The following is a 25061-nucleotide window of genomic DNA, read 5'->3' as shown; positions in this document are numbered from 1 at the left end:
CAGAGGGATGCTGACTGCCTGCGCACAAAGATGCAAGAGACTGATTATGTGGCAGATTTGCATGTGGCTCAGTGGGACGCTCTGAGCGAAGCTCAGGAAGACGCCTGGTCCAGCAGGGAACCTTGTACCTGTAATAGCTTTTCCTGCAAACACTGGGAGCATGTCAACCATGCAGGGATGGGGGTCTCCCAGGGTAGCTTGTCATAATTAAACCAAGGCCAACCTTCACCACCGATACACAAAGAACCTCCTTCTCTACCATATGGTGTCATCAGAGTAAAATGGACTTTAGCGTCTGACAGACATGAGCCGGAATCTAGAAGTTGCCACTTACTTGCTCTCTAACCTTGAGCAAGCCACCATATCTCACAGAGCCTCTGTTTCTTTATACATAAACTAGAGGGGGTGATGATGGTACTCATGTTGAATGTCTGCTAAAAGAACAATCAGGGACACCTGGGTGGCTCAGTCGGTTGGGCGTCCGACTTCGGCTCGGGTCATGATCTCACAGTTTGTGGGTTCAAGTCCCATGTCCGGCTCTGTGCTGACAGCTCAGCGCCTAGAGCCTGCTTTGGATTCTGTGTCTCCATCTTGCTCTCTGCCCCTCCCTAGCTTGCGCTCCATCTCTCTCTCTCTCTCTCTCTCTCAAAAATAAATAAAAATTAAAAAAAAACTAAAAAAAAAAAAAAGAATCAAAGTCACCAATACAAAGCCTCTAGGCTCTAGCCAGAACACAGGAAGTATTTTTTTTTAATCATTAATATTTTATACAACGTGGGGAATTATCTCCAGGTGCAGATAGCCAATTTCTTTGTCTTCAGAGTCTGAAAGCACCGTAAGTCTTCCAGAGCTTAGAGCTCGCCACGGGGAATATCCTATCCCTCTCTATCTCTGCCTCTCCCTCTGGCCCACCCAGGCTCCAACAGCGAGACAAACAGCCTAAGTGGGGAGCGAAGCTTCTGCTGCCAACAGCACAGATGAGAAAGCCACACTCCGCACCTACAGAAGGCAGCCCATCACAGCCACTTGTAGCCAGAAGCAGATTGCTGGGGTAGAGCACTTCACTGTTCTGTCTCTTTGCTAACAGACAAATGTCATCCCTGTCTGCACCAACAGCGTGTGCACGGGGAAATAAGAGAGACCGACAGAGACAGCGCGGAGAGAGACAGGAGCAGGTCCAGACAACATACCGCTGAGGTCTGGTAGTTGTAGGTGGACTTGGAAGCAGTCTACCTGCTGCCCACCACATGAACTGTGACATGAGAAAAATGGGAGGGGCCTCAAATGTTTGTGATTCAGTTCAGAAAGTGGGTCACATGACCCACATCCCTTGGATAACTCACCCCCGATCTTTAGGACTCAGGACACATGTTAGCTCTTTCAGGAAGCCTTTGTCTATCATTTTCCTAATAGCCGGGCTTGGTAGATGTCTTGCAGTGCCCAAGGCTTGCCTCTACTATTAGCATTCAACTTACTATGAGTATGTTGCAACTGCAAGTTCATTTCTCTGTGTCTCCCTCTAGACCGTGAGCTTTGCGAGGGCAAGGACATTGTGTGATTCATCTCTCCTTCACCCATACCTACCACACACTTGGCACAGCTAGGTAATCTGTAAATACCTGGCAAACAGATCAGTAAGGGTGAGTGGGTGGGCTCAAGAATGACGCCCCACATGGATGGATGAAAGACAGCTGGCCAAAGGGTTGACAGCCAATGGGCAGACGGAGGGTTTATTACATGACTGAACACTGGATGACTGGAGAGATGGACGTGTGGATAAATGGATGGATGAACAGTTCAATTGCATCAGACACTTGTAGTTAGTAGTCACTTTACCCCAAAGAGTAGTCACTTACCCCAATGTAAAGGCTAGGTATCGTCCTTTCTCCCCTCCACTCAACTTCCAAGGCAGATACTAGCCACAAGAATCTTTTGGCCCTTTCTAAAATTTCACCCTAGAAACTGTACAAAATGGTGGAATGAGCACCAGACGTGGAGGCTCAGAAGACCCAAATTTGAATCTTTTCTCACTATTGATGAAAAATGTCACTGAGTATCTTCAAGTATTCCCTACTCCAAAATCAGAGAATGCCACCCACTTCACAGGGTTATCATGCAGCTAAAATTAAATTGTGAATACGAAAGCTGATATTGTAAGGTCTGGCATAGAACAGGTGCTCAGCAACGCTTATGATTATGTGCGTTATATTCAGAGGGTCGCTGGAGTCAGTCTCCTAGTCTATTCATGTTCAGATTTGGAAATATGCTTTAGAAATATCATATCTGTTCCCCAAATGAGAGCTCACTTGGAACACTAATATACTAGACAGATAAAGCATTACCATCTCTAGTTAAAGCCAGATCCTGTCTCATTAGCTCCTCTCCATTCAGAGACCACCGTGGTACTCTGAAAGAATCTGGCAGCCCAGGGAACAGAGAAAATAAAGCTCTGTCCTGTGTGATGCATGGGAGTCTCATCCTACGTTGTGCAGTGTCGAGCTGGAACCATGCTGTTCTCCTTCTCCCTCTCTCCCTCTCTCCCTCTCTTCCCCCTTCTGTCAGAGGAGCCCAGGGCCTTGCCTTCGTCTATGCATAGATGAGTTGATGACCCTGTCAGAGAATAAAAATGGTTTTCATCTGTCTCTTCAGGAGTTGCTAGAAATATTTCTGACTGAGAAGCTCTCTGAATAATTCACTCATTTGAGATCATTTAAATAATCTATTCACTCATTTTCATAATTGATGGCAATGGCACGCTATCAAGGGTACAGCTTTTGTCTTACATTTATACCATCTGTCAGCTTACTCATGCCCCCCTCGCCCTCAGATAGCTTCCTTATCAAGTTGGGTTTAGGAGTTCTGTAGACACAGATACTCTACATGACATCATGGTCGACTCTGGCTCTCTTGAGAGAGCTCCTGCTTGGGTTCCGACTCTGCCTTTCTCACCGACCCCTTGGGCAGGTCATTTATCCCGTGTGGCTTCCAGTTTATCTCCTGTGACATGGAACCCCAATTATAACCGAAGCTGGTATTTATTGACCATCTACTGTGTGCCAGTCGGTGTTCTAAGTACTGGATCAACATATATTTAAATTTTCTCAACAACCTATGATGGAGGTACTATTACCAGATCCCTTTCAGATATGGTAAAATGCAGAGAACGTTGTGGTATTTAAATGAGATAATGCACTGAAAACATTTAACTGCATCACGTGACAGGAGCTCAACGAATGGCATCTGCCACAATCATGACCCTCACATCAACCAACATCAGCACAACCTCTATCATCATTAACAATCATCCTTATTAACTTTCCCATCAATGCATGCTCCCGCAGAGATATCTTGTCTGTGAATTGTTTGTTTGTTTGTTTTTAATTTCTGAAACTAAGAAAACTTTTAGCAGAATGTTGCCTTGCAGGAGAGAGTACTGGTTTAAACGCTGTTCATTTTGGAGTTGGTTAGAAAAAAGAGAGAGAAACAAGGTAAGACAGAAGGATACACACACACACACACACACACACACACACACACACACACACACACAAGGAGACGGTATCACTTATTTCAGTTTGAGGTGTTAATTTGCTAGAGACCTACTATATTTTCCCCACTGTGACCTAACATATTGTACTGTGTAGCTATTTAAAATAGCCATGCTGCACGACTCTAGGGAAGTCAGATGATCATTTTAAATCTTTTGTGATGCCTTACCTTTCCCTCTCGAGGGCTCACATCATTTGAAAAACTTAATGATCATTACGTAAGGAAAACAAGTTAAATTTCACACTTCAACTCTGCTAAGGGAGCAATACCACCAAACCCATTTTATAGAGGGGCCTTCGTCTTTAGATGCAGACGGCGGAGGAAAAAGGCAAGAGTGGGGAGGAAGCGAAAGGGGGTGGGGGAGGGAGAGAAGAAAGACGAACAATGTCATTTACGGGCACGACAGATTGCTCTGGAAGTACTCAATCCAGAAATGCCGAAGCACACACCCACGCCTAAAAATTAAAAAAAAAAAAAAATCTGATGCTTCTGCTCTGTCATGAATCTCTCAGCAAATCATCCAGTGAATTCCATGTGCTTCCAATCCCCTTCTGAGGTGCCTCTCAGGTGGCACTACCACTGTCCCTGTTCATGCCTATACTCCCTCTAACCCGAGCGACTTAAACAGCCCCTGAGAAATTTCCCCAAAGATCCATGCCAATCACCATTTTTAAAGCAGCAGCAGAGTGCATGTGTAAGCGAGCTGGGTATGGGGTCGGTACCCTGGTTTTGCACCTTCCCAGCTCTGTGAGCCTGAGATAATTGTCGCATTTGTTTGGGCCTCACTGTCTAATTTATAAGAGAAGGTAACATGGATACACAGGATACACAGTCCTCGTATCAGGATGAGATGAGTTTATATATTTGAATGCTTAGCGCCTTACGCGGTGCTTCAACAATACTAAACAAATGTTAGCTATTATTATTATCATCATTATTCTGTTTTCTCTTCTTCTTCACTGAATAAAGTGCCGTAGCCCAGAATTCACAATCCAGCACGGTCCCTCTTTCCCATAATTTCCCTTGCAACAATCCGTATTCATTTTCTATTGTGTAAGCAACTGCCCCAAATTCAACTGCCTGAAATGGCACCCCTTTTTACGGCACCTCACAGTTCCGTAGGCCCAAAGTCCAGCAGGGCTCAGCTGGGTTCTCTGCTTGGGGTCACACAAGGCCAAAATCAAGGTGTCAGCCAGCCCGGGGTCATGGCTGGGGGATCTGGGAAGAACCAGCTTCCAAACTCGTTCAGCTTGGTAGCCGACAGCCTTGAGTCCCTGCTGGCTGTTGGCCAGGGATGAAACTCAGCTCCAGGTGGCCCTCCACATGCCCTGTCATGTGGCCCCTCAGTCCTCAAGCCTAGCAGTTAAATCCTCCCCACGCTCGAATCTGTCTGGCCTCCCCTTCTGCTAGCTGCTGCAGAAAAATCGCTACTTTTAAAGGGTTCGCAAGATGACCTTTAGGTCCACCCTGATAATCTTCCTCTTGATTTACTCAAAGTCAGCTGACAACCCCTTTGGCTCCCTCACCTAAGCATCGTGGAAGGTCTATCTCATCATATCCACACACCCTCCGAGGGGAGAGGATTAGGGGGAGGGGGCGGTGAGGGGCACTGGGGGCCATTTTTAGAATTCTGCCAACACACGAGCTATGTTTCAAACACACTGAACTCCTTGATTCCGGGCTTCACCTTACGATGTTCCTTGCACCTGGGATGGCTTTCCCGCACATACTCACAAGTCCGGATCATGCCTGTTCTGTGACACCTTGTTCAAGTGGGAAGTCCTCTGACCGAGATGCCTTTGATCCTTCTGCCTACAACGTAACGTGTATCTTCTCTAAATACGGTAGGGTTTTATCAGAACATCTTTTGTGGCACGTATCACACTATCTTGCATTTATGAGCCTCTCTGAGTGCCCTGTTAGACTCTTTAGTATATCGAAGGCTGGTCTACATGTTTCTGCAACCCTCAACAATGACTTGCACACGGTAGGCGCTCAGGAAATGTTGTCTGATAGAATACGTGTGTGGATAAATAAGGGTTATAGACCCCCAATCCAACCGTGTCTGCTTATGGGAGACAGATTTAGCAGAAAAATAAATCATTCAGTAACAATACAAATGGAGGACACACCAGAGGCAGGAAGTGATCTACACCCATAAACAACATTTCACTGGGCATCGATCGGTACGGTCTCATTCACCAGAGATGACTCGAGGGACAACAAGACACCAATTTCCTTGCTTCCTTTTCCCTCATTACCATTCCTCTTAAACATTGCTACTATGCATTATATTCCAGAGGAAGAAAGAGGCACAGAGACTAAGATGCAAAAAGTCCTGACAACCAGGACGACATGGACGAAACCATTTCTTCACTGTCATAAAGAGTAAATCTATGCCCTAAAGCAGCACTCTACATCCTTAACGGGCATGAGAATCCTGAGAAGAGCTGATAAAAAAGCAGAACCAGAAATGATCATTCCACAGGTTTGAGGTAGGGATAAGACCTTTACCTCGTTCCCATGGCGACTGTGATACAAGTTGCCCCAAGAACTACACTTGAATGGCCAACACTAAAAGATGTTCCACATGGGGTGAAATTCTTGAAAACCAATTTTTCCTTCCATTCTCAAAACCATTCTACAGGTATTTTAAAAAGATTTTAATGTTTATTTTATTTATTTTGAGAGAGAGAGAGAGAGAGCGAGCGAGTGCAAGCAGGGGAGGGGCAGAGGGAGACAGAGAATCAGCACAGAGTGTGATATGGGGCTCGAACTCATAATCCAGGAGGTCATGACCTGAGCTGAAATCAAGAGTCAGATACTTGACCAACTGAGCCACCCAGGAACCCTTCCATTTTACTAATATTGACTGAGTCTTGGCTATTGAGCACCAGACATAGAATGGTCAAAGGGCAAGTGAAAACTTGAAAACCAACTTCATTCTCTCAGTGCTAGTCACAGCCAGAGCACATGGCTTCATCAATTGGGCTGCCATTGTTTTCTAAGTGAAGCGGGCACATGGTGGAAGTCAAAACGTGCTTGTGACGGCTCGTGGAATGTGCAAATGGTGCACTTCAGCAACGCACACAATTGCTCTATTGATTGTCACTTACTGGTGGCCTCTCGATTATAATTTTCCTCCATGACTTCCGTCACATGATCATTGGGATATGTGTCTGCAGAGGCCAAACACAATGCTTGCATAAATACTCCAATCTTTCAGCAGAACGAGTTTTTTCAGAGATTCTTGATATCAGACAAAAACACACACTAGAAATCTTCTGCACATTCTCAAGAGTTCCTGAGACTCACGGGGTCATTCTGGGCTAAGCAAGGTGGGAAAGTGGGGAGGAGTAATAAAATACAGTGATCTAGAAGGGAGAGGGCTGGAGCATTCCATAATTGGAAATGACATCATGTCACAAGTGCATGTGACAGGCAATTGTTTGGCCATCACCACCGTTGATGAAAGCCTCCCTAAGTCTGAGGACACACTGACATGCTACATCATGTCTTGAGTGGCTCAGTCAGTTGAGCGTTGACTCTTGATTTTGGCTCAGGTCATGATCTCAGGGTGTTGGGATCGAGTCCCATGTTGGGCTTGGTGCTAAGCATGCTCTCTCTCTCAAATACACAAAAACAAAAAAGAAATTAAAAGGAAAAGACTACCCTGTACCAAGAACTAGGGTGAGAATCTTACATGCATGATCCCATTTAGTTTTTTCAACAGCTCATCTCAAGGAGGCATTCTTAGCTCTGCCTCCCAAACAGAAATTCAGGTTAGTGACCTGTTTCAGGTCCCACCACCCTCTGCCAGGTACTACATGATGGAAGCTGGAGGCCTGGGAGCTCTCCACCTGGGGGTATTCTGCAAGCAAGTCTAGAGATCGGGAGGTCTGAGCTGCAGTGCGCAATCTGGGAGTCATCCTATGCGGAAGGCAGCTGGTGCCGAGGACACCAATGAGAACGCAAGCAGTCTGGAGAGAAGGAAGGGAAGGAGCGTGCTTCAGAGCACCAGAGTGGGACTCTGGGTTTGGGAAGATGCGATATGTGCCTCTCATGTCTTCTGGAGCATTACTATCATCCTTAATTAGTGCTTCTCTGGAAAACAAGAGGGTTCTTTTACTTCAACAGGTATGGGTTTTGTCCTATTCCTGCTTGAGGTCAAAAATTCCAAACTGCCTTCAAAATCTTTCTTGGAATCTCTCTCTCTCCCTTTCTGTCTCTCTTTCTAAATCTATCTCCATTGTAAAGCTAGTCTGTACATATGTGTATATTTGTGTGTGCACATATACATATATACATTAAAATTAAAACAAAAATTTTAAATGTTTATTCTTGAGAGAGAGAGACAGACACAGAGACAGAGAGACAGAGAATGAGCAGGGAGGGGCAGAGAGAGAGGGAGACAGAATCCTGAAGCAGGCTCCAGGCTCTGAGCTGTCAGCACAGAGCCCAATGCGGGGCTAGAACCCATGAACCATGAGACCGTGACCTGAGCTGAAGTCAGATGCTTAACTGACTAAACCACCCAGGCACTCCCATGTATATGTTCATTTTAAAGCTAGTATAACCCAAAATGGTAAATACAATTATTCCCAAAGCATTGCTTTCAAGTAGTTAAGAAGAAAATGATTCCACTTGGAGAAATGCAGTCTACACTCAAGCCCAGCTCCAAAGCCCCTAACTTCTTGAAAACTACCCCAACTGGCCAAGTCAAGTTCACCCTTCTCACCCCGGTGAAGGCTTGGTTATGAGCTACCTGAGGAGGGGGATGGTTTCTTACTCATCCTTGGAATGGCCCCGGTGCCTGATGGAATGCTGGCCACAGAGTTGGCCCGTAGTGGGCACTGGGGTGTCAATTGCCTTGTATCTATGGCACTGTTTTCAAATATCTCTGGGAAGCCTTGGACCCACCAAGTTCCAAGGAAGAGCAAAACCACTGCAGAAAAGGAGAGGCAAGGAGCATGGAAGTCCTGACTGGCAAGAAGAAAGCCTGCTTAGCACCGAGTTCTAGGTCTGCTGAACACAGGTGGGCACTGTGCACGGCACTAGAATAATGCCCTCCAGCCACGCACAAAGGCCCCGCAGAGAGCAAATGCCCCTCCAACGGCTTGTCACGATTTCCAAGACACCCTCCTTACATGTGGCTGCTCCCGTGATGCCACTGGGTGACCTCAGAGACAAAAAGAAGACGCCTCCGAGCCCCAGAATAACAGCTCCCTCCTTCGGCAGCCTGTCCCCTCTGACGACCTGCTGTACTGTGTCTCCTGCTGGGGGGCAGGTTTAAGGATGACATGACTGGTACTTAGCTGCTACACTGGCTTCCTCTTTCTTCAAGACAGAAGCACAAGGAGTTTTTTCTGAAGCACTGGATCCCCTGAGTGCCGAGAGAACAGACCAACCACAGGAAGCAGTTGTACAGTCTAAGCTCCATTCGGCAGTAATTCCCCGAGCTGCCTTTTTGAGAAATTGTTATATTTCAACAGGAATTGGAAGGAGAACACACAAAATATTAAAAGGGCACTTTCTGCGTCTGGAAACAGCACATCAAGGGCAGCTTTCTTTTATGCAATGTTATCACCTGGGCTGCAGTGGCCTCCCTGTACACAGGCTCTCTGGCAAATGAGCCGGATCCACGGGCAGCACTGAAAATTCACAGGGGTGAGCCAAGTCGGACCCAGGACAGGTGAGATCCAAGCAAGGAGATGGATTTCACAGCTCCACAAGGGATCCTCAGGTTGTGTAACTTCAAACTGTTGAAAAAGAACCCCAAAACACAACACCATAAGGCAGAAAGGCCCACGTTCCCTACCTCCTATTAAGAATAAGAAGAAGGCAATTTTCATGTTGGCTTTGCATTTGTAAGAGGAAAGAAAACCCAGAACTTGAAGGATAGATATAAGGAGTGGGTCCAGGAAAACATTACAGGTTGAAAAAAAAAAATAAAAAGGCATGTCCTATGTCCCAGATGCACTGAGCCCAGCTCAATGATGGAGATGTGGGCCACAGGGTATACCAGGTGCCAGTTAACTAGAATTCAATTCTTTCCTAAAACCTCACAAAAGTACACAGACTCCCACCCCACCCTCTTCCACATGCAGACTAGAATCTAAGTTCCATGAGTACAGAAGTTGTTTTTTTCTCTGTCTTGTTCACTGATAAATTCCAAGTATCAAGAATAGTGCCTGGCACGTAGTAGGCACTAAATAAGTATTTGTGGAAGGAAGGAAGGAAGGAAGGAAGGAAGGAAGGAAGGAAGGAAGGAAGAAAGGAGGGAAGGAGGGAGGGAGGGGGGAGATTTGGTGCTTGGGTGTACCTCCTACAGGAGAAATAGAGCAGGTGTTCAATAAACAATGGCTATTGTTGATATAATTAGTATTTGTTTCCGGGGGTTAAATACAAAAACTTAGGCAACACTGGTAGTTAGTTGTGCTGGGAATCTCAATATGAAGGGTTTCAAAAATTGTTGTTAATTAAGGTACAACAACATGCAAGGAAATAAACAGATCCTGGGTAAAAGTCTGATGCACTTTGACAAATGTCAAGATAGAGAACAATGCCGTAACTTGAGAAAGCTCCCTATGCCCCTCCTCCACAAAAGCAACCACCATTCCTGTTTCTAACCCCATAGACTGGTTTTGCCTCTTATTGAACTTTACATAGATGGGATTATATAGTATATTTCTCTGTGTCTGCCTTCTTTTGTTCAACATAATGCTTAGCAATTCATGCATGTTGTAAGTATTACCAGTTCATTCCTTATTAATGAGCAGCATTCCATTTTGTGAATATACCATAATTTATTTATCCATTCTTGTTGCTGCACATTGGCATTCCTTCTGATGTTCTATTATGAAGAAATCAAGTTGCAATGAACATTCTTATACAAATATTACTTTGGGGGTATATGCTTATATTTATTTACAGTAAATACCTAGGAGTGGAATTACTAGGTTGTAAGGTTTGCATATGTTTAGTTTTGTAAGAAACTGGCAAACACTTTTCCACACTGATTGCAATTTTGCATTGTGATCAGCCATATTTAAGAGATTCAGTTGCTCCATATCCTTGTCAACACTTGGTATTGTCAGTCTTTCGTTTTAGCCATTCAGCGGGTGTGAAGTGAAATATCATTCTGGTCTTAGTTTGCATGGCTCTGATGATCGACAATGTTAAGCATGTTTTCATTTACTTACTGACCATTTGAGTAATATCTTTTGTGAAGTGTCTAACTTAATTTCACACTTCTGTGTTTTTTTTTATTATTGATTCATAGGAGTTCTTTGTGTGTATATGTGTGTGTGTGTGTGTGTGTGTGTGTATGTATATGAATAAAACCATAGTTAATATTCCTTTCCCAGTCTGTGGCTTGTCTTTTCATTTTCTAACCGTGTTGGTACATGAGCAAAATTTAAAAATTTTTCAATTTTGGTGGAGTCCAGTTTATTATTTTTACTATAGGCTTAATGCCTTTTGCATTCTACTTTCTCAGATCACAGCAATACCCTCCTAAATTTTCTTCTGGGAACTTGACAGTTTTAACTTACATTTAAGTTGGAAATTTATGTTAAGTAATTTTTATGTATGATGTGAACTATGGGTTAAGGTATTTTTTTTCTATATGGATATCTGGTTGATCTAGCAACATTTATTAAAAGGACTTTCTTTTCCCTCACTGTCATAATTATTCATCACAAATCACTTGAATGTATGTTTATAGATCTATTTTCATCACTTTATCACTATGCAAAATGTTACTTATAGGGCTTTCATAGATAACCTTTAACAGATTGAGAAATCTCCCTCTTTACCATGAATGGGTATATTAGATTTCATCAAATGCTTTTTTGGCATCTGTTGAGAAGACCATGCAATTTATTCCTTTATTATATTAACATGGTAAGTTAGACTGATTTTTTTGAACATTAAACCAGTTCATAAGATAAACATCCTTTATCCATGATATATTATTCTTTTTTAATATATTTCTGGGTTCTGATTACTACTATATTGAAACATTACATAGAGTGGTGTCATTTCTTTTTAAAATGTCTCATGGAATTCACAGTGAAGCCATCTAGGTCAGGAGTTTTCTTGTTTTTGAAATGGGAAAGATTTTAGTTATGAGTTCAATTTCTTAGCAAGTTTAGAGCTTAGAAACTTAGGGAATTCAGACAGTCTATTTCTTTTTATGTCAGTTTTGGAAATTGGTGGGTGTTTGTTTTTTTTTTTTCCAAAAAAACTTTGCCCATTTTATCTACATTGTGGAATTTGTTGGCATACATTATTCCCAATTTTTTGATCGTTTTAATGTCTACAGGATCTATAATGTCTGTGTTAATATTCCCTCTTACATTTTTAGTACTGATTATTAGTATTTGTGTTTTCTATCTTTTGTGTGATCACTCTTGCTAGAAATTACGAGTTTCATTAACCTTTTCAAAGAACTAGCTTTTGGCTTTGTTGATTTTTCTCTATATTTGTATTTGACTTTGATTTTTACTCTTATATTTATTGTTTTCTTCCTTCTACTTCATTTGGGTTCCCTTTGCTCTTTTCCTAGCTTCTTAATGTAGAAGCTTCAATCACTGACTTTACACTTCCCTTATTTTTTCTATTTATAAGCTGTCACAGCTATAAATTTCCCCCTTAGCACATCTTCAATTTTATTCTTCAAATTTTGACATGCTGTGTTTTTCAAGGTCATTTCATTCAAAATATTTTCTTATGTCTTTTTTCTTTGACCCGTGGGCTATTCACAGGCCGGACCTAATTTCCAAACATCTGGTGATCCTGTAGATATACTTTTATTATTAACTTTTGTTTTAACACTGTGTGGTCAAAGAAAGCATTCTGCATTATTTCAATCCTTTTAGATATATCGAGACTTGTTTTATGCTTGAGAACACAGTCTACTTTGGTGAGTTCCCTAAGTGCACTTGAAGAAAAGTTTCTTTTGTAGCTGTGGGGTGTAGCAGGCAAAATCTTCCAAAGCTTTCTCTTCATCTTCCCTTCTAGGAATGCATCATTGATCGTCCAGAGTCAATGCATCTGTTTGCACAGAACTTTTTTCTGATGCTAGTTAATTATAGGACGGTTCCTCACCACATCCTGCATCTTCCTACCCCTAGGATCTCTCAAGCCCATCTGATGTGCAAAGTGAAAAGAAATCTCAAGCTGCTGAAGCAATTTAGAAGCCATGCCTTGCTTGTCAAAAAAGACAAGATAAAGACACAGGCTTCCTTTTGATCTCTTTTATTCTGCTCTTTATGTGATAGTATGGCCACTGACTTGGAACTTGGTGGGAGAGTGGGAAAGTGGGACAGATACTGTCATCGTTCTCATGGCGTCATCTGTAAATCCTATGACATCTCCCCTCTCTGACTCAGGACACGGCATTGGGTAAGACGTGTGATGATTTTTTTCCCCTGCAGTGGTGTTTTTCATTTTTTAATAGTTAATATACATGTTCTATAAAATGTGCTTTACAAGAAATATAATCAACCTGTGATTTGTAGAAGTGACATGCTTAAGTTTCGGAAATGGGTTGATTTAAAGTAAAAGACTACAGAGATGAAAATACAGGGGTTCCTCCATATGGCAAAATGTGTAATTATGGTACATAATATGGGGTTTAGGCAGACTCGTGTGATCACTGCTCTGTAGCAAACGTGTACTATTGTACCAACATGAACCAAACTTTAGTCTTTACATTATTTATCCTAAGTCCTTCAAGGATCCTTCCTAATGAGATGTGAGAAGCTGACACACAGAACAGCACACGATCACCACAGTTTACCCAGGAAAAGCATTCCGCCTGCACCTTATGATATTTGGTCTGCCTTGTTCCAGGAAACATCTGGTCCTGGTCGTGGGATGGGATCTGGAGCTGCTCAGCAGAAAACATGTGAGGAAAAGGAGTAAGCCGAGCCCCTCTGTGGCCCCTGCTTTCGTCCTTCCCCTATACGCGGCATGCCGAAGGATGCTCACCTTTTCCCATTCTCTGTCCTTGTTCAGCACAATCACCACCAGCCTGGGGTGCACCTGATAGCCTTCCTCAGTGAAGGACAAGTCTTTGCCATCCCATGTCACGTTGACCATAAATCTAGAGAGAGGAAGAGAGAAAGACATGTTTTTAGAGAAGAATTCAAGAGGTCAGATGAGCGGATGCCACCATCAACGTAACACTCAGAAAGTGAAGACTTATGTGGCCATCACCATGCACGACAGGTGGCCTCTATCCAAGGAAGTATTAGTACCCGCGTGGGCACTGCTAATTGGCCAGGCACTCATTTCCACGAACCTGTAATCACTCTCAGAATCCCCAATCCTGTTTAGGCATTAGTAATTGTACTTAGCACATGGGATGGACCCTTCCATCCTGCCATGCCCATAGACTTCTGTTCAAATGATAGTACAGGAGGGTCTTAAAGCATGTTCTATTATGTTTTAATAAGCTTCCCTAAAGGAAGCTGCTTGCTCATAAACCACATGGTATACAGCTTCCAAGAAATAGTATCCCATCTGTTCATTACTCATTCTACTAATACTTATTAGATATTTGCTACAGGCCAGGATGCAGCCACTTGGATGAAGGTAAGTAAGGAAACAGATAGGATCCCTCTCCCCATGAAGCTTATAGTCTAAAGGACAGGACAGGTATTAATTAATTACAGATCTATGACAAGTGATATAGTAGAGAGGTGAGTGTGCCATGTGGAAGTGAAACAGGGGTCAGGCAAGGCTATAAGGAGTCAGTATTAACTAGGTTAAAAAAAAAAAAGGACATAAGCATATTCCAGGCAAAGGGCAGCAGCACGTGCAAAGGCCCTGTACTGGTACAGATGAGGGATTGACTGCAAACCAGCGAGACCAAAGCAGAGAGAGAGAGACAGAAGAATGTGGGATGTGGTATGGCTGAGAAGATGAATTGGTGAGATATAGCAAGACTTTTCAGGCCATGTTAAAGACTCTTGTTTTTGTTTTAAAACAGTAGGAAGATACTGAAGGTTTTAATCAAGGAGGTGGTACAATCGGACTTTTCTTGTATAATATGACTTGAATGTTGTGTACAGAATGAGTTGGAAGGGACATAGGGGGTTGGTTACACTGTGCTTATTATCCAGGTCAGAGAGGATGTTGGCCTGGGAACTGCTGTGGCCCCAAAAGAAAGGGAGGAGAAGGAGAAATACCAGCTGCCACAAATAGGACCAAGTGGAGAATATTTAGCAGGTGTTTAGTGATGTGGAGGTTGGGGGAGAGAGAGGCATCAAGGACAACGCCTCGCCTCACCATCCGCCTTATATAACATCCGTATGGTCAACCCTTAGCCTAGGTGTTTTCATTGCACAACATCTGTCTTCCTTATGATACTCTTATCTTCAGCACCCCTCAAAGCCACCTTGCCTGTAGGCAAGGTGGATGCAGACAGGGAGGGAGGGAGGCAGAGGTCAACTCCCATGATTCGGGTGGGAGGGTCCCCGGGATTCCATTTCTCCTTGCAGCTTAAGAAAAAGGTGAAGCTGTCAGACTTGCATGGGAACATACCACCTGGCAGATACTCAGTTAATGCAGTATGGTGGGTTGAAATATTCAGAGATCCCAGACAGACAGGCTATCTCAAGGCCATGGCATTTTCTTGCTTCACACTCCCTTAACACCAAAAGCAGTTGAAGAAGTAAAATATTAAGGAGGAGAAATAGACTATGAAAAAAATTCTAAAACCAGGGACTGTCCTAACTGGTCACATGTCTGCCCCTGGGCAGCCTCAGTGGAGACTGTGTTGTGTGGAGGGAGAATCAGGTCTCCAAGGACAAGGTGAAGAAACTGGGGAAAAGGCAAAAAAGCAAATATTGTGTATCCATTCAATGAACTATTTGCTTTTTCTTTTTCTAAATCGTGTTTTGATGACAAGTTAAGGGGGAAGAGAAAATGCTCACTATTTAATGTTAAACAGAAGAGAATAAAAATAGGGTTTGTCTATGCACAGAGGGATTACAGGTACCTTTTATTTGTGTGTGTGTGTGTCTTTTTGTTCTCCAAGTTTCTTGCAAATAGTGTTTGTTAAAAAACAGAAAAATAAAGCACTGCGATTCTAGAAGGAGCAAAGAGTAATCACTCTATTTGGTGTGCATGCGAGGTATCTGTGATAATTTCCTCATAGGTATTTTGTTGATTCAACAACTATTTACTGAATGTCTATTATATGTCAGACCCTACGGGGAGTCTTCTAGATACAGGAATAAAAACCGCAGTGGCTGTCCGCCCTCCTACAGGTATCTTTACCACTCAGTGACACAGGCACATACACAATGACAGCACGTAGAACACCACTCATGCACAAATGCACAGTGAGTGGGAGATGTAAGAATGCCAAGGAAGGCCCCTCACTCAACCTAAGGGATACAGGTGGCACTTCCTGGGGAATCTAGGAGAGTAAAAGGGTTAAGAAGAGGTGGGAGAAAAGAGTTCTGAGCCAAAGAATCACCCTGAGTAAAGAAGAGTCAGCAAAGGCAGTGACACATGCTAGGGAAAGCAGGGAATAGCTTAGTAAGCTGAGGGGCAGTGGGATTTGTCTGAAGAGAATCCCTGAAGCCAGATCGTAAACGACTTTGAATACCACCCTAAAGGGTTTGGATGTTGTTCAGAAGACCATGGAGATCCATGAAATGTTTTAAGTAAAGCAGTCATGCAGTCGGATTTCCTGCCAAGAGAAGAAGTAAAAATGCTTCCCCGCATTGAAGGACAACTCCAACATTTTTGTTTATGTCTAAAAACCTCTCACTAACTAGGGGGACCTAAATTACTCTATTTTTCCAATTTGACTTTTGCTTTTGTTCCCCATGATTAATTTTAGCCGTGGCCCATTGTAGCATTGGAGTTCATATTTGGTGGTTGAGTATGTTGACAGATCATCACCACAAGTGTCATCCATCCGTGTATACATCCATCCATCCATCGTCTGTCCATCAATCCATCCATCCATCCATTCATCCATCCATCAGTCCATCCATCCTTGTATCCATCCATCCATCCATCCATCCATCCATCCATCCATCATTCTGTCAATCTGCCCATCCATGCATCTATCCATCCATCCCTCAATCCATTCATCTATCTGTCCGTCCATCAGTCCATCCATCCTTATATCATCTGTCCATCCGTCCATCCATTATTCTGTAAATCTACCCATCCATGCATCTATCCATCCATCCATTTACCCATTCATCTGTCTGTCCATCCATCCATCTGTCAATACACCCATCCATGCATCTATCCATCTATCAATCCATTCATCCTTTCATCCATCCATCCTTTTATCGTCCATCTGTCCATCCATCCATCATTCTGTCAATCCACCCATCCATGAATCTATCCATCCATCCATCCATCCGTCCATCTATCAGTCCATCCATCCTTGTATCATCTGTCCGTCCATCCATCCATCCATCCATCCATCCATCCATCCATCCATCCGTCAATCCACCCATCCATGCATCTATCCATCCTTCCATCCATGCATCTGTCAGTCCATCCATCCTTGTATCCATCCATCCATCCATCATTCTGTCAATCCACCTACCCATGCATATATCCATCCATCCATCCATCCACCCACCTACCCACCCGCGTATCTATCTATCCATCCATCTATCCACCCACGCACCCACCCATTCATCCATCTGTCCGTCTATCCATCTGTCTATCCATCCATCCATCCATCCATCCATCCATCCATCCATCCATCCATGTATTGATCCATTCACCCACCCACCCATCCAACCTATAGACATCTTTAAGTACCTACTATGTGTCATGACCTGTGCCAAGAGATGTGATAGGAAAAATGATACAAAAGTAAACAAATACATTCCTGCAATAAATAATTGGAATAAAGACAGTAAGTATGAAATTAGAGATTTGTATTAAGTAGGCTGGTGAAGAGCGTAAGGAATAGAATGGCTCTGCTCTGATGGCAGAGTTGGAATCAGGAAACAAAGTGGAAACGTTTGGATTGTGTCAGGAAGGGATAATAAGGGCTGGCTAGGTGAATGGCCAGGGGAAAGGGGTGGTGATGCGCTGCATGGAGGAAGCCATAAAGCCAACAGCATAGAACCATGACACAGGATGGAACACTGTTCATGGAATTTCAATATAAATATTGCAGACAAAGACCACCAGTGAGTAAGAGCTAGTATGAAATCAGTTGCCAAGTCACTCTGTATTTGCTACCGAAAACTTAGGGTTAGGCCAGCCAATTCACTAAGGTCTTTTATTTATTATCACTGTTGTTGTTGTTGAATCAAATTAGCTACCAAGCCAGGTTTCAATTTTTCCATCCCTTTGGGATGGAAAGAGCTCAGGATGGATCTATCTAATGGCCCAAATGTGGATGAACTGAAAATTTCAGTCAATTATCAAGAGGTTTAGAAATATCCAGTTTGTTATCTTTTTGGAAAAGGCAGACCAGAGAGCAAATGCTTTGGCTCTGACATAGACATGAGGCCGGGGAGGGCCACTCACAGCATTACATATCATGACTGAACACCACAGTTGCTGTTTTATCCACGGAGCTGGCATGTACCACGGAGTATCCATATCTTCTTTTGATTTGCCAGCTGAGTTTACTTAAGCCTCCCTCCTCTTTGATTCCCCATCATTATTTCTTCCACCCATTCCTCTTCTCCCCTCTTGTAGTGAGATCAGAGGGAATGAGCAGGGTGATTATTTAGATGTGATGGCTCTTCTTCAGGTTATATGGAAACAACTATACGGATGCTCTCACACTCCCTAATTTTCTGTGTTCCTTTAAGATTTAATATTCTGGACCAATGAGTCTGTATACTCAATGTTAATATAGGTTCTTTAGTTTTTCCTTTTTTTAAATTTTATTAACAGTCTTCAATCCCTTGTGTGTGTCTGGTTGGGGTGGGGGGAACCTCTACCAAAATTTTTTGTTAAACGGTAATTTCATTATGAAGTCAGCAGGATGCAAACACCTATTACCTTCAATTCCCCCATCCAATTTCTAGGAAGGAGAATCCATATTTTCTCAGGCTTTCTTCCCATTTAAACCAGCTCCAGAGCAAAATCCTTTACCTAGGGAAATGCCATTACACACCCCACTGCTTGGTCCCCATTAACACCTGCTGGGTACTTGTATTAAACAGCAAAATCTTATCATTGTTTTGTTTATCTCTCTAAAATGGATTATACACTTTCGGTGATCAGATAAAATATTAGAAATTCTGGCAGCTGCTAAGCTTCAAATTACATCTTCAACATTTCCATCAGGAGCAATAAATACAGGAAAGCATGCTGGCAAAATTGAGCAGGGTGGAGGCTCCAGGGGTCTCCCGAGGGTCCACTTGTGTGTTATTATCAACGACTGATGGTAAAGCCAACTAGTTGGGGTTTTCATTGTCAGTGACATACACAACATTAAACTAGAAAAAATGTAAATTATGTGACATACATAAGAACAAGTTTCCTTTAGTATCTACTTAGGTGTATGAAGCTAAAGTCCAGATCATCACTTGTCTACTGCTTGCATTGTGTGCCCTATGAATGGGTGATATGAAGAGATCAGAAATAACGATGAAAAACAGAGAGGGCCATTTTTCCTGTATTATGACTGCAAAGAAACTAGGCCTGAATTTCAAGTTCTCTCCAGACCTGAACTGTTTACTGTAACAGCCACCAAGTACAGGTGGCTATTGAGCACCTGAAATAGTCTGAATAGAGGTGAGCCCTAAGGACATAATACACAGAAGGTTTGGAGAATCTGTATTAAAAAAATCATGTAAAATATCTCATGAATAACCTTACGTTGATTTCATATCGAAATATTTTTAGACAGCTTGGGTGAAATAAAACAGATTCTTAAAATTAATTTCATCTGCTTCTTTTTCCTTGTTTAATGTGCTGCTAGAAAACATAAGATTCCATGAGGCTTACATTCTACCAGACAGCTGCTCTAGACTGTCTTTGGTCTTGGGGTATTTTTTAACCAATAGATGGTGAGCATCATGAAGGCCTTTAGTATCGCATTTCCAGGGCCAAACAGAGTGCCTGGTACAAAGCCGATGCTGAATAAATATGTGGACGAATTGCTATTTCTCTGTTGTGGAAAACAGAACAGGAATCCAAGCCTGGCTTTGTGTTCCCGGCTGTGTCACTTTCGGCAGTGTATTTAAAATTCTCAGAGCCTTCATTTCTTTCTTTGTAAAAAATGGATCAGGTTACACTGCACGAACTAGCCAAGACAGCTGCATGTGGTTTGAGCTAACAGTTACCTAACTCCCGGGTTTAGGGGTAGCATTAGGGATGGTGCCCTTAAGATACTGTTCCGGGTTTACTATGCCTGGTTTAGAGCTATCACCTAATAAATAGTAGCTAATATTTACAGACATTTCCTATGCATTTTTTTTACTAGTTTTCCACCCCGTCACATTTTCTAACACCCCCACTCCAAATGCAATGGTCTTTTTAAGGCCATGCTTATGGTGGCCACTCAATGCACTTACTTCCAGGGTCCCTCTGTTCTCCCGTCAAAAGCTACCCATACACAGGCTGCAGAAGCTCCTTGCACTATCGCTTAAAATGTCTCATTCCCTCTGATTTCTATTTTCTCTTTTTTGCCTGTACAGTCCTAAGTCTCCTTTAACTTCCCAAATCTGATTATTTGAAATGTTCCCTAGACATATTTATTATTCACTATTTGCCTTCAGACTCTAATTCTCTTACTGTCTCACAAATGCCACCATAACCCATTTAGTGTTTCTCAATTTTTGGTTAATTTTCCATCTGCTTTGCCATTTCCCACATTCCCCTGGGGCTTTAGTTCCTCCCCCCCCCCCTCCACCCCCAATCACACTCTGCCTTCAATGCCTCCTCGAACTGCTTTGGGTATCACCCTTCTCCGTCTGCCATGTAATTTACATGTTTCTGAAAACAGAGTCTCTGTTTTCTTCAACCTCCTCAAGACACTCGATTCTTGAAAACGTTTTTTGCTCTTGGCAGCATTCTCCTGGCGGCCGGAAATCCCTTCAACTCTGATGCGTGTCTGAGCGCCCCCTCATCTTCTATTAACTACTCCCTGATGGCCACCAAACTCTTCCTTCTTTACGCCCCACGCATAGCGCTTTCACCCCGCACGCCAGCCCTTCCCAGCATGCAGCGTGCCCTGCTTCTCTCCAGCAAGCCTCCAGTTGTCCTGGTGCTCAATTTCACAGGCTCATCGGTGCCCTCCCATTTCCCCTCAACAATTACCAAAAGGCATGACCTCAGGGCTACGACTTAAATGTCAGGACAGAAATGTAATCACTCCAACACACAGATTTCCATATTCTAGGCCGGCAGCATCCCAAACGGGCTCAGAAACGACAGCATAAAGAAGGAAAAAAAAAAAAACTACTGGGTTAAAAAAAAAAAAAAAGAGGTAAGTATTTAGTATATGTGCTGCCCAAGCGAGCACAGGAAGTATTTACTCTTTAAACTCAAATTCTCTTGTGGCTGATTACAAAATAATAATGTCAGTTGCCTTGGCTGAGCAATTATATATACATATATACATATACATATATGTATATATGTACACATATATTTATATATTTAATGTGCATTTATTTACAGAGAGAGAATAGGTAGGGAAGAGGGGCAGAGGGAGAGGGAAAGAATCCCAAGCAGGCTCCACACTCAGTATTGGAGCCCCACGTGGTGCTTGATCCCACAAACCATGAGATCACGACCTGAGCCGAAACCACAAGTTGGACGCTTAACCGATGGGAGCCACCCAGGCGCCCAGCAATACTATAGTTTCAAAAATTGCCACAGGAGAGGGTAAGCTCCATCAAGGCAGGGAATCTTTGTCTGGCTTCATCACCATGCTTCTAAAACACCGACAACAGTGTGTGTTCCAGTACAAGCTTAAAAATATTTGTGGAATAAACGAGCAGACATAGGCCTCCGGCACCTTGTTCGGTCAGTGCTTATTTTCCATGCGACAGCCTCACAGAGACGAGTCTGTGAGGCAACTGCTGAGTTTGCAACTGCTCGGCCGGGGCTACGAGGTCTTGCTGTTGCTTCCAAACCCAGGAAAGCATCCTACATTCTCAGAGCTTCTGTTTCCCCTTCCGTAGAAATCGGGTTGTAACAGCCACGCCACTGTGTAACTGCGGGGATGAACTGTGATGGACCATAACGAGGTCAGTGAGGGGTGTGCAATGGCAGCCAGCATCTCGGTTTCACAGAAGTATCTTTTCTCCTCCGAACATTTGAGATTAAGGGGCTTTAATCTTTTAGATGCCGGAGGACTGTTTTGGCTACTAATCCCAGTCCCTCAAGGGAGGTGATGTGCTGCCTCAGTCCCTCACCCCAGGGAAAGAGAGGCGCTCGTCTGATTGCTCGGAGCCCGTGGGACCCCTGGACCAGGCTATCATGCACAAAGGGCTGCCATCCTCCCCTTCATGCCTCCTGGACTTCCTGTCTCCATTTGGTGAGCACATCTGAGCTGACGGTGGTTTTGGGGGACAATGCCCCACATGCTGCCTTTTGTAACGCAACCTCCAAGTCTAAGACTTGTAGTACGTAAGTCAGGCAGAAGCTTTCTCTGTGAATATGACCGTCCCCCTGGCTCCATCGCCAGACAGCAGAGCCGAACCACTTGGCCAAGGCTTACGTGGGGAGCAGGACATGTCCAGTAGGCTCTAAGAGACATGCCCTAATTGTACTTTGTCAGGAGTCGTCAGAAGCTTGAGTGTCCACGAATAACGTGGTTCTCAGGATCTCACATGTGTTCTTGTTCCTTATATGAGTGGTTCTCTCAGGAGCCTGATGGGGGATCTGGAAGTTTTAGAAATGCTGGATCGTATTTTATAACACCACCCACGGAGCACCAAACGTATCACCATTAACTTCTAGTGACTCTGCATCACCTAACCATTTGGAACTGGCTGGCACCGGGGCTCATGGAGCCATTTCACCTAATGAGCTTCTATTCCAAGAGACCCCACAAAACCAGGTAAGGTGGCAAGCAGTTTCCAGGAGCTCACTCGATCACCTGTGTCTATGCAGCACAGGTCTTCAGGATCTCGAACAGGCAGATGTGCATGGCAGGTGCCTCCTCAGCACCCCTGACCCCACTCCCACCAACACAATATGCAAAATGACTTGATGTGAATCAATTCAACGTGCGATTTCATCCAAGAATGTCTGGATAGCCCCATCCGGAAACATGAGCCCCACAGGTGCAGGCCATTTGTTGCCCATTCTCTGCTGCACCCCATTCTAGAATGGGCAATGGTTCCCGGCATAAAGGAGATGCTAATCACCCACTTACTGAGGGAAAGAAAGGTCTCATCATATTTTCTCGCCTTCTGACAATGACCCTCCTCTATCTATCTGTCTAGTGGGTGCCCACGCGTGCTCAGTGGATCCCGAGGGATCCAATGAGGTAACCCAAAGGCACAGGAGGAAGTTCGGGGGGAGGGGGAGGCCAGTGGGTTTCTAGGACACCCACCTCTGCTCGAATCACAAACACACTGCACTTCCTGAGAAATTATTATTGGAAAAAAAAATCCTACTGCTTCTATCAGTCAATTAAACTAACAAACCAGAAAACAATTAAGAACCTGTCCCTCCGTGCCACTGCATACAAAGGCCCCGACCTTCAAATCAGGAGGCCAACGATCTTGTCCCATCTCCTTGGACATGTGAGTAATAACAACCGCTTTTTAAAAAAAGGGACAAAAACATATTTAGCACCTAATACGTGTTAAATGTTGTACCAGATAATTTCCATATGCCTGAAATTTTACCCAAACAACTAAGTGTGGATTTTCTCCTTTCATGGAGAAAGTACAGAGGCTTGGAGAATTTTACGATGGTGCCACAGGCCTCACAGGGTGTCAGACACTTCTGGTTGTTCTTCAGTATCCTCTCTCCTCTCCCGCCTTAGTCATCAATACCCCCATTTTTAGCTGTGCACATAGCCTTCTATAATAAAGTATACATTTTCCAGCCTTCCCTGTAGCCAGGCATGCCCATGGCTATGTTCTGGCCAAAAGCAGGGGAGAAGGCATAATATTTATAACAGGTAACGTATCATATAAAGGAGGGGATGAACCCTTCTTTACTCCTTCCTCCTTCCTGATGGCTGGGATACAGACATGATGGCAGGAGCACTTGCTGCCAGTTTGGACTGTGAGGTGGAAGCCACCGGCTAAGGATGATAAAGCCAGAGGCAGAGGAGGCCGGGTCCCTGACATCATGGAACATCATGATGAAGCCTTGGACAACGCTTGGATTTTGTTTACAGGAGGGACAAATTCAATGCTTCTCATGTTTAAGTGACTTTTAGGTTTTGGGCTTTCTGTTGCTTGAAAACAAAATTAATCCTGGCTGGTTTCAGTGCTATAGGCACTATGTGAACCAAAGTAGAGTCCACAGACTTTGAATTAAATGGTACCAGTTCCCGATTAGCCTCTCTGCACCTCAGTTAACCTTCTCTGAAAAAAAGTGGGCATGGTCCTACAAATTCCTCCGTTTCCTTCCTAGCTCAGCACTTCTTGATCCTCGCTCCTGGCTCCCCCTCCCAGCACACAACATATTTGGTCCTACCCCCATCTCTTACTATCTCTGTCTGTCTCTCTCTCTCTCTCTCTCTCTCTCTCTCTGCTCCCTCTCGCTCTCCCTCTCACTCTCTTCCTCTCGAGGAAGAGAAGGAGAGCGAGAGGGAGAGCAAGATCCCTCTCACTCAAAGTGTCTTCCCTCCCCACTAACTTCAACCCAAACCCAATATTTTTTTTGGTGGGGCGGGGGTGTGCACAAAGCTGAGTATCAAGCTCCATTTCTCCCATGTGGCCTTTCCTGATAATCTTTCCTTTTCTTAGCTCATTTTAATCCACACCTCACATTATAAGCCCTTAGCAATCCATAGTCCCTGACTGTTCCCTAAGAATTTCACATTCACACATTTGCTCTCAACAGAAGCAAAGATAAGGACTTGGCTTCAGTCGTTCATGTTTGTCTAGCATCATGCTATCGGGCACAGCGTGCTCAACAATTGACTTGATTCAAAAAGCAGCACATTAATCTTCAAGCCAGGACCATGTTTCTCCCCCTTAACACCAAACCCAAGACAGGGGTGACAAGAAGCCAGGCCACATGTCTTTGTCCACACAATATTCGGTGGCTATAGTTCCTTCTCGTCCCCTCCGTCATGCTTCTTGGCCACCCTTCAAGGCCATCTCTAACAATGCCTCCCCCACAAAGATTTCCCCGACACCTCCAAATCAGATACAACCTCTCTCAGTGATAAACACCGATTGTTCACATGGTGTGAACCTTAGAGCACCAGCCACCCCCATTATTTATGTGTAGTCCCAACCACGTGGAGGGAATTTTTTAAAGACACCTCTTTCGGAAAACCCTTGGGATGGTTAGCTTTATGTGACTAGGCTATAGGATGCCCAGATAGTGGGTAAAACACTATTTCTGGCTGCCTC

At 43.8% G+C, this 25061-nt stretch overlaps 1 protein-coding gene across 1 annotated transcript in view; it reads right to left on the bottom strand.

Moving 5' to 3' along the window:
- GRIN2A (glutamate ionotropic receptor NMDA type subunit 2A) overlaps nucleotides 1–25061 on the bottom strand; it is a 373199-nt gene that overhangs the window by 99844 nt on the left and 248294 nt on the right. The window contains exon 5 of the mRNA XM_043560552.1: nucleotides 13546–13660. Coding sequence (XP_043416487.1) covers nucleotides 13546–13660 — 115 coding nt within the window. The remainder of the gene's footprint in view (nucleotides 1–13545; nucleotides 13661–25061) is intronic.

This window comes from Prionailurus bengalensis, chromosome E3 (genome assembly GCF_016509475.1).
Source record: "Prionailurus bengalensis isolate Pbe53 chromosome E3, Fcat_Pben_1.1_paternal_pri, whole genome shotgun sequence".
NCBI lineage: Eukaryota > Metazoa > Chordata > Mammalia > Carnivora > Felidae > Prionailurus > Prionailurus bengalensis.
This window is presented reverse-complemented; position numbering and strand designations above follow the sequence as displayed.